This window comes from Ptychodera flava, chromosome 20 (genome assembly GCF_041260155.1).
Source record: "Ptychodera flava strain L36383 chromosome 20, AS_Pfla_20210202, whole genome shotgun sequence".
NCBI classification, from domain to species: domain Eukaryota; kingdom Metazoa; phylum Hemichordata; class Enteropneusta; family Ptychoderidae; genus Ptychodera; species Ptychodera flava.
Window position 1 is genome coordinate 4857574 of NC_091947.1, and position 10893 is coordinate 4868466.

At 39.8% G+C, this 10893-nt stretch overlaps 1 protein-coding gene across 1 annotated transcript; it reads left to right on the forward strand.

Annotated features, from left to right (window-relative positions):
- Positions 1-8752: 8752 nt before the first annotated feature.
- LOC139120592 (fap1 adhesin-like) lies at positions 8753-9328 on the forward strand. The gene has a single exon (XM_070685099.1). It carries the CDS (start codon positions 8753-8755, stop codon positions 9326-9328), a length of 576 nt encoding a protein of 191 aa, XP_070541200.1.
- The last annotated feature ends 1565 nt before the right edge of the window (positions 9329-10893 follow it).

The following is a 10893-nucleotide window of genomic DNA, read 5'->3' on the forward strand; positions in this document are numbered from 1 at the left end:
ACTAATTTGGGATAATTTGATTTTCATATTTTGCAAATTTCTCAAAAGTGTTAGTGCCATATAGCTGAATGTTGAAATATCGCAAATTTCTAATAAAAACAAGTGTGTAATATATGGAAAGAAAAGCAGATTAGATAACATTTGTAGATAAAATCGACATTGATTCATCATCCAATTATCCGAAATTAGTTCCAATCGTGTTTCAAGGAAAACGTTGACTGAATGCAAGTATATCAGCAGAGTACTGATTTTCAAATACTTGGGCTTTAAAACCTTGCACCACTCCTGTTAGTTTTGTTATTAAGACAACCTTAAAGCGCAGTGGTCGTCGCGCTGCGCATCCTCCTGAGGGGGTCCCCCTCTGTTGTAAACAAAGCCAAGAACGCCGCACATGTTACGGGTTGATTGTAATGTTTGCGATATTGCCGCTTGTTAAAATGGCGGCTGATCTGTCACAAGCATACCAACTAACCAAATGTAACACGCAATAAAAGGTCAATTAATCTAAGTTAAATATCTGCTGAATATTGAACAATAATTGCACGCTGGATTGAGATCACATTTGCTCATGATTTTCTTGAATCAGTTGAATGGGGCTTGGCTACTGTTATCGCTCGAGCCATAGAGCTAGCACGTACGCATGTATACGCCAACAGACTATCAACGACCGGGCTCTAGTTTTCGACATCGCTAGCAAGGACGAGAGCTTTCATTTAAAGAGGCCCGACAGGAGTACAACAAGTTGTACAAAGACAACAACTCAAACTTCAGAAATCTACAGCTCGTAGAGCAATGCCCGCTGCAGCAAGAAGCATCTCTGCATCTGTTCCGTTCCGAGGTCTTTATGAACGTCCGTGTCAAACCGGGTATATGGCGCGCTACACTCGGCTGTGGAGAATCCAACTCAACTACAACAAAGTTTACCCCGTTTTGGGGTGCAAACGAGAATTCTGAGTACAGGTATCAAGTCAAGCGAAGGACCCTTCATAGGTCTTCTTGTTATGTGGAGGTTATCTCACTTGAAAGAGGATTCAGACCTACCCGGCAATCAGGAGGTACAACAACGAAGTTTGCCCAGCACCGGTAGGCCTACACCAGCTAGCGGTTGGATCACTGCCATGACCGTGCACAGGCCCGGGGCACAGGATCTCTCGATACGTCTATGCACGGTGTAGCCGTGCAATTTTCCTGCCAAATGCCGCGAAAACCCGCTCGTTTTGTCTATTGTTTCCTGACATTTACTATTTCTTACCACGTAATACTAGGAGAAGTAAGACATGGTGATCAACAGTGGTTGTGGGCCAAGTCGTCGCGGGCCGGCCGGTAGGTTGTGGGACCGGATTCTCTATATCCGTGTACGTCAACGCGGTGACCGTCTCCCAACAACATCTCCCGTGTCCTGCTCAGGCTAGCTGATCATGGACTTGAGTGTAATTTTGTGTTAGGCATTGTGCTTGTTGCTGGTCTACATATATAGGCAATGTTGATCATTTTAGTTATGTTCACTGTACTGTACACAGCATTGTGTATAACCAGCGTGATCGCGCGCGATCAAAGCTTTTTGTTCACTGTGTCTGCGTACAGTGAACTCAGCGACATAATGTGCTGAGTGTAGTGTCCCAATGTTCGTAGCTCTACACGAGTTTATACCACTGAAGTTCGTTTCCGATCTTAATATTTTACTATTGCATGATGTTGAGTCTTACAAAGGCCTTAACAAAGTGGGGGACTGCTCCCATCTCACTCCTATTGAAGTTGAGAAGACTTATGTTTACAAAAATTTATGTTTATCAACAAAAAAACCACGCAAGCGCGGCGCGACGACCACTGCGCTTTAAGATAATAGCTTCTTTGACATCTGACAAGTATTTAAATTTCATATTTACTAATACCTGGCATTGTCTTCACATAAAAAACAAGTCATCGTTGATGACACAGTCCCCACTTGTTAATGGGTACTTCGATTACAGGTTCTCAGAGAGGATAGAGTCCTCTTCATTAGGTCTGTGATAAAAACACTTTTGAATAAATTAGCTTGATACATGTCTGAGTTGTAGTCCAGGACATGAATAATCGTAATCAAATGGCCACTAGGTGGCCATATTGGATCGTATCACAAAACAAATAAATGTGCATATGTATGACATAGGTCAATGTCCTTGTAGCAAATTTGATTAAAATCGGTTGAGATATGCCTGAGTTATGGCTTGTACATGAAAAAATCATAACAAAATGGCCGCACAGCAGCCATATTGGATGGTATCACAAAACAAATTAATGAGCATATGTATGACATTGGTCAATCTCCTTGTACCAACTTTGAATAAATTCGCTTGATATATGTCTGAGTTATGGTTTTGGACATGAAAAAATGAAATAAAATGGCCACACGGCGGCCATATTGGATCGTATCACAAATCCAATCAATGTGCATGTGCATGACATAGGTCAATGTCCTTGTACCAAGTTTGAATAAAATCGGTTGAGATATGCCTGAGACACAGCTCTGTACTTGAAAAAATCGCAACAAAATGGCCGCTGTGCGGCCATTTTGGATCGTATCACAAAACAAATTGATGTGCATAGCTATGACATTGGTCAATGTCCTTGTACCAACTTTGAATAAAATCTGTTGAAACATGTCTGAGTAATGGCTCTGTACATGAAAAAATCATAACAAAATGGCCGCACGGCGGCCATATTGGATCGTATCACATAAAAAATTGATGTGCATAACTATGACATTAGTCAATGTCCTTGTACCAACTTTGAATAAAATCAGTTGAAACATGCCTGAGTTATGGCTCTGTACATGAAAAAATCGTAATAAAATGGCCGCCTGGCAGCCATATTGGATCGTATCACAAAACAAATCGACGTGCATCTGTATGACATATGAAGTAATCCTTGTACCAAGTTTGAATGAAATCGCTCCAGGCATCTCTGAGATATCTGCGTGAACGGACGGACGGACGGACGGACGGACGGACGGACGCACACACGCACGGACATGACCAAACCTATAAGTCCCCCCGGACGATGTCCGTGGGGACTAACAATCGTTACGATGTTTGTTTAGCACTGTTTGAGCATGCGCAGTTTATAGAATCAAAATCTTTTTCACTGATGCCAACACCGTGTATCAAATCATTAAAACATACTGATTTACGCAAATTAATTTTACAAGATTTCCGCCGTAACTTTTTATCACAGTCCAAAACGCCTTTAGGTCATTGATAAATCTCTAGTAAGTTTTTCTACCGGTGGGTCTTTCATGAAAATTCAATTTTAACAGGATAGGAACAAATGTTGGAGAATTCGATCGTTATATTGCTCAAATTTCTCAAAAGTGTTGGGTGCCCTATAGCTGAATGTTGCAATATTACAAATTACACGTAAAAAGTGTATAACTTACAAAGAAAAGCAAATGAGCTTACATTTGCAGATTAAACCGACATTAATTCACCATTTAATTTTCCCGAATTAGTTCCAATAGTGTTGTTGCCAGCCTTTCACTGATTTTCACATTGTTTAGGGGGGATTGACTATACATGTTCAACATGATCACAAACTGATAAAATACTCCCTTTGTTACGACACTCAGGTCACAGGAGTCAAAATTACTGGCCGTATAAATTTACAACAATTTTCAGGCAAAAGTTAACAGACCCGCGAGTCGTAAAAAGGATGGTAAAGTAAAAGATAAAAATACGTTCGTTACACATTAGTCCGTTGCTTTAATGAAGAAAATAAATCAAACAAGAGTGACGCAAAGTCTATTTTTGTACATTGAAATGGCAAACTTCAGGTGACAGAATAAATAAATAGTCTGGCATGAAAATAAAGAGTTTACGGTCCAATAAGACAATGAAGAACAGTCACGAAGTACTTTGATATACACTTTTGACCAAGATCATGCAAGACGGAAACTCCTCTCTCTAAGAGTGTCCAATTCGGAGATTAAGACGTAGAATATGGGCAGCATAGAGGCCCCCTCTCTCCCTCCCTCCTCTCTCTCCTCCCTTTTTATCTCTCTCTCTCTCTCACTCTCACTCTCTCTCTCTTTCTCTCTCAATATGTAGACTATGGTCTGCAGCACGGAAAAGTCCAATAACTCTATTAACGTCGTTTCGAATTCCGACGACAAAATGTAGAATATCTACAGCACGAAAACCCCATATCCGTCTAAGACGTTTACAATCTAACAAACAGCTGAGTTCACAATAGAGTTACACTGAAGTCAGATCCAAACTTCTCTCACGAGTTGGCATGAATATGATGTACAGGCACAGTAATCACAGCAGCGGGCGCAATGTGGCATTGCGTCAGTTTATATAGAACCAAAAGGAATAATTTACAAACAAACCTTGTCACATAAAATAAAGAAACATGCAAATCAAAAACAGCCAGAATAATTTTACACGACACTATGCTGACTCAGAAATATTATAACGAAGACATTGGACTTTTTCGTGCTACAAACCAAAGTCTACAGAGAGAGAGAGAGAGAGAGAGAGAGAGAGAGAGAGAGAGAGAGAGAGAGAGAGAGAGAGAGAGAGAGAGAGAGAGAGAGAGAGAGAGAGAGAATGAGACAGACCGACCATGTTGTAAGGGTCTTAAAATGACCTGTAAGCATTACCCTCTCCTGAAATTTTTGCACTAAATATAGTGAAACCAGCCACAGATATTGATCTGTTAAATATCTAATTGTCGCATGAAGCATTGATTAATGAACTTTGTAATTAGTGATATTACTCCGAAATTACAGCATTAAATTTGATGAAACATCAGATAATGATATGCTAGATATCTAATTGTCCCATGAAGAATTGAGCAATGTCATCTTAATAAACAGCTCATTTGCACATTAATGGAGTTTTGTAATCAATGATTTAACTCCGATAGTACTGCGCGAAAGCTGGTGAAACCTGCTACATATAATGATCTGACAGATATCTGATTATTCTGTGAAGCGTACTACTATGTAATGAACCTGTAGTAAACCACGTGAGCACATTCTGTTCACATCTGATTTTCTAAATTGGATTATCCCATGCTCTCGCCGTGGAAGGACAATCTATCGGTTGTTCGTGTCGGCGCAGTTTAAACAAAATGGTATTTTGAATTTCTCATAGTGGACAAATTAATTCACGACATTGTCCACACTGTTTTAGGTTATCGCTTTAACATAAATTTACCATAGGTAAGCGGACGAGTAGGAGGCGGTCTACGGCATTTAACGGTACAGTTTGTCAGTAAAACTCCAAGGCCCACAGGAGTTTTATGGCAAACTGTACCGATAAATTCCGTAAACCGTTGGCAGGAAAACATTGAAGCGTTTTGTCACATTGTTGGTATTCCCGACAACACTGCCGAAATGAACGATTTGGGAGTAACCACGAATGGATGGGTTAGAGAAATATTTCCTTTCTCTAAAAGCGAAGCTAGTCGCACAGGTATTAAGCCTACCGAGTATGTACCATCCCGGACTGTCAATTACTGGCTTTCTAAATTGTATTTGAAGTAAGACTGCAGAATGGTAACAGCTACCCTCCAGATTCCCTGAAACAGTTATGTTGTTCGATAGAACGTGATCTTCGAGACAGCTGCAACCGTCCTGACTAGTAAGGACAGCACCAATAGCACATTTCTTAGTTTTTAGAAACACTTTAGACAGCATCATGAAAGAACTTTCGCGCGAAGGTATCGGTACAGTGAAAAAACAAGCCCAGCCGTACACTATTGAAGACGAAGAAAATCTATGACAGCATTGGATAGATACTTCGACCGCACTTGGTTTTAAGTTATGCGGTGTGCTCATACATGTGCAAGATATTTGGTTTACGTACGGCTGATGAAGATTCAGGTTTTGCTCTTGATCAATTATCTTTCCGGGACGACCATATCTGTGATTACTTGGTCTTTCACGGTAAATCTACAAAAACTGATCAAGGTGGTTTATATCGCAAGCCTGGTCAGTAGTTCAAGACCGTTAAACATTACGCTCAAAATCCTCGTTTTGTGACATTGTTTCAGACCAATTTGTAGTACATTCTAAAGAAAGGGCCATTCTGTAAAAGACCTTTGGCTGACGGAACTCACGGGAAAAGGAAATTCTCTCAACAGAAGATACACTGCGAAAATACTGCCAAGAAATTACGACTAAAGCAGAATGTTTTGGCTATTTCACTGGACATTCTGGAAAAGCAAGTGATGTTTGAAATTTGAAATTTTTAACAGAAAACATAAACGCAAAGGTGCTAGTCACTGACTACGTAGTATTTGCCTACAAAATATTTTACGATTTTTAATATTCACAATTTGCTTGACGACAGGTCACACAGGCAACGAGTCTATATCGTAAAGAGTTTGACGAGCAATTGATAACTGAACAAACGGGACACAGAAGTTCAGCTGTTAGAAGTTACCAACGCACCAATGAAGAACAAGTGAAAGTGTGTCCGATGCACCTAAACCACCACCAAAGCCAAAGATGGAAAAGAATAATTCTCCTATCACGCCAGTACCAACCACCACAATCGGCAAACCAAGCTGCACCACATAAGAGAAAGGCGCTCCTGCAACTGAAACTGACTAGTACAAGCAAAACAATGTGTCTGGACCACAATGAGTGTGGCACAGCGTGTTTGCCTGTAAATTTAAATCTTACCAAAGAGATCTTACCACAGAAAACTCCGCATTCAGTTTTTACAAGTGACTTTGAAATCGTTATTTTCAGCTTCGAATGATCGTGATACCAATGACCTTTCCGTACCACAAAGTGATATTTGCAATCGATACCGTTATTTTACTTTGACCTGTTGATTTTGAAAAGTACTTGAAAAATGTATTCAGTCTGATGCTACATCTTTGATAGTTTCTTTGCTCTGTACTTGATGGTGAAATATATTTCTTGTGGTCAATATGTCGCTTTTGGGGTGATTGACTCGTCACCATGTAACTTTCTTTTGTTTAAACGTGTCGGATCTACTAAGAAACCGGACATTAAACAAAAGTGTCCGATTTACTAATAAACTGGACGCGTTTAAACACGTTTAAACACGTTGTCGATCTGACAAAAAAGAAAGCCAGGTGTTTATTATAAAGTATTATGTTAAGGAAATTAGAAAGCATGGTGAAAACACAGACAAAAAGAAAGACAGACAAGCTATGCGGCACGCCTTTTGTTTAATGGTCGTCTTGATAAACTATGGCCTTGTCATATTAAAATTAGCTTCACAGGTGTTAGCCTTTTTTGAGACTTTGTTAGTGGTTGATAATTGCACGAGACGAGATGGTATCGTGTTGCCTGTTGCGTAGCAACTATACTTGCTTTGTCTGCTCTCAGGGCAGAAAAGCTACTTCACGCCAATCAAAACAGAACAAGCAAGCAGTTTCATAAACACTTCCTCTCATGACGAACTTGTAAAAGACGATATGATTGACCATAAACCATTGAGTAAAATCTGACAGTATCGATAAAAGACTTTCAAATTTGGTTGAAACACACTCATTGTATATTCATAAAAATGTCAGAGGAGTTTTTAAATTGGTAAAACTAACCTTCCCGAAGCTCAAATCTTTCCCGTTTTCGCCAGCACGCCAAATCCGCTCAGCACCACACGGCAACATAAACACGAACTTTGCCGAACATACTTTCACTTAAAAATTGGCGAAAATCCGGAAACTGCCGAAGGGTGCATGGTCGGCACTCTCCGGAAAAGAGAGTCGAGAGCTATCTGAGGCGAGGCGTACATGGAGGGGTTACGTAACCGTTTCACACCTTGAACAATACCCGTTGCTAGTCTGGTCCGTGGTTAAAACAATGGCCATGAGGCAGAGAGTGGCACAACAAAATTAACAATTTAACTGAAATCTACGGTTGTCAACTAAAATCATCTAGTGTTGGAAATATTATGTACAACGATAACAGGAATGATGATGAAACGAAAGGCAGGCTGTGAATTTGTCTTGACTGACAGGTGTTGTCTACGAGACTAAGACTGGATCATGATTAAAACCAAATATAATCAGCATGTCAACTCTACAGTAACAATAATGACTTATGCGACCTGCAGAAGATAACAACATTCAAACTGTAATTGCCGACGTTATCTATTCTCCACCCTTGGGAGTACAGACTGTAAGCTACAAACTGTCATTCGAAAAGACCATTCAGTTCACTGACAGTAGCCACGATTGAAGTTGAATTGAAATTTTGTCACTATCACGGCTCTGAATAAAACTCTTTTATGCACACTTTTTAATCACATTGATCAAACATTTGCATTAAATAAGGGTTGTATTTAAAAGACCTTGTCATTTTAGAGGGATTCGAGGGCTTTGCCAAGATCACCAATTGGGGAAGGCTCTATACAGGACAAATAACTATAAGAATATTGATAATCAGTTCGTTATTTCTGTTCTACAAAACAAACATTTTCTTTATTAATCTCCCAAAGTTTGATACTGCTATGATCGAAACTTTTCTTTAATCAAGAAAAATGGTGAAAATAATTTGGTGACGAATTCTATACTATCCTGAGATAAATGTTTGCTTTAATATCCTGTGAGTAAATGGTCAATGATTTCATCCACATATAAACGTATCAAGGGTCGAAAATCAAATCACTTTAACGGAAAGGTCATCAGTGGTTACGTAACTCATCAGTGAGTACGTGATTAAGTGTAAACTTATGAAGACGGGATTGCTATACAATTTTACAAGACATGACTCCCAAGCCTGAACAGTATGTCCATTATCAGTGATGTCATCATGTCCATTGTCAGTGATTTCATCATGTCCATTGTCAGTGATGTCATCATGTCCACTATCAGTGATTTCATCATGTCCATTGTCAGTGATGTCATCATGTCCACTATCAGTGATGTCATCATGTCCACTGTCAGTGATGTCATCATGTCCACTGTCAGTGATGTCATCATGTCCATTGTTAGTGATTTCATCATGTCCACTGTCAGTGATGTCATCATGTCCATTGTTAGTGATTTCATCGTGTCCACTGTCAGTGATTTCATCGTGTCAACTGTCAGTGATTTTATCGTGTCAACTGTCAGTGATTTCATCATGTCCATTGTCAGTGATTTCATCATGTTCATTGTCAGTGATTTCATCATGTCCATTGTTAGTGATTTCATCATGTCCATAGTCAGTGATTTCATCATGTCCATTGTCAGTGATTTTATCATGTCCATTGTCAGTGATGTCATCATGTCCATTGTCAGTGATTTCATCATGTCCATTGTCAGTGATTTTATCATGTCCATTGTTAGTGATTTCATCATGTCAATAGTCAGAAACAGCTGAGTTATGGTATGAATAGGACATTAATTCCTCGATTTGTTCAAGCATGGCATTCGTTGTTCAACGTTGAAAAGCTACAGTCCGTCCTTCGCCAAACAGTACAAAAATAATAACCATTGTCGATTCACGTGTTTACAGTGGCAACTACATTACTCCGTTGTGTTGAGAACGTTTCACTGGTTTAGTGTTTGAAATTTGAAACTTTTATTTTTGTCTATAGAGTTAACACAGGGATGGCGGCTATTTTGAATTCTAAATATCGGTAAATCTTTGGTTATTTGTTTCTCTAGTACCAAAACTTGCACGTTTACCCCTGAATCCCTGAATTTTATTCTTGATTTTAAATGGGAATGGTTGAAAGATTCCTTAAGGAAAGTTTGAGCAAAAGTTTAAGTCTTTCACTTTTGAAGCGCATACTATGACAGAACCCCATGGCCTGTGAGTGCAAGCGCGCCGTACTAGCGGTATTTGCACGCTTCGGTCGTGAAAGGACAGCCGAATACACCGCAGCACGAGTGCAAATACCGCTAGTACGGCGCGCTTTCACTCACAGGCCATGGGATTCTGTTATTATTACATATGTTCTGTCTGTTATTTGCATCATTTATCGAGAGAATAGACGATTAGTCGTGCGTACTACTTATCTGTCAAAGCTTCAGGGCGACCCTGCGGAGTTATATAACATTGACATCACTGTAATGAGGCATCGAATCAGATTTCACTTTTCATTGGTCAACGCCGCCACACCCTCCATTTTGATCGGCTAAACTATTGTTTACTTGTTTATCAAGGATGACGTAAGAGGAACGTCGGAGGGCTTGAACTTTGCATGCGATCGCTCACACATATGTAGCCATAGATAACCAAACGAAGAGAACTTTGAACTAGGAACGCTTTTGATTTTTTCACATTTTGAGCTTGAAATTCTTCTAAATGATCGATACAAATAACAGTTCGAAGATTTTTACGGGAAATTTAAGAGTACTATACGGCAAACGTAACTAGTCGAACGATCAAATTTCAGTGTTCACCGTGGCACACAAGCGCTCACTCAGTCTCTGTTATCAATATAGGTGTAGGACACACAAGCACCGAAGAATAATGCATGCAAAAGTGACTTTTTATTGTAAACAGGGAATGTCCGGTGAGAAAACTACTGGCAAAAACGTCTCTGAAAATGTCAACTGTTTAATTGGCTCCGCTGCGCCCACAGTTACGTGTGTTTCGATGTATGATGGCCGCCGTGGTACGACGGCCACCGTGTATCCACCATTCAACCATTGAGCTATAAAACGGACGTCGCCCGTTGTCAATGTTTTGGCTTCGCTGACAAATAAACTGCTCCTGCGGATAATAAAAATCATCCTCACACTATAATAAGTACATGCAATTTTCTTTGTCGTAGTTTTTAATCGGTAATGTCGAGCATTTTACTATAACGAGCATCGAACCGAAGTGAAACGAAATCTTGTAGACGACATTTTTTGTGTTTACAAACATAAGGGACTGGTCAGGTTCTTCGGCCTGGGGCCGGTGGATTATTTTTTGCCGACGTCAAAAAGTGGCTG

What these genes read in the sequence shown, in the direction of transcription:
- LOC139120592 (XM_070685099.1), top strand. Translation starts at nt 8,753, where the DNA reads ATGTCCATTATCAGTGATGTCATCATGTCCATTGTCAGTGATTTCATC.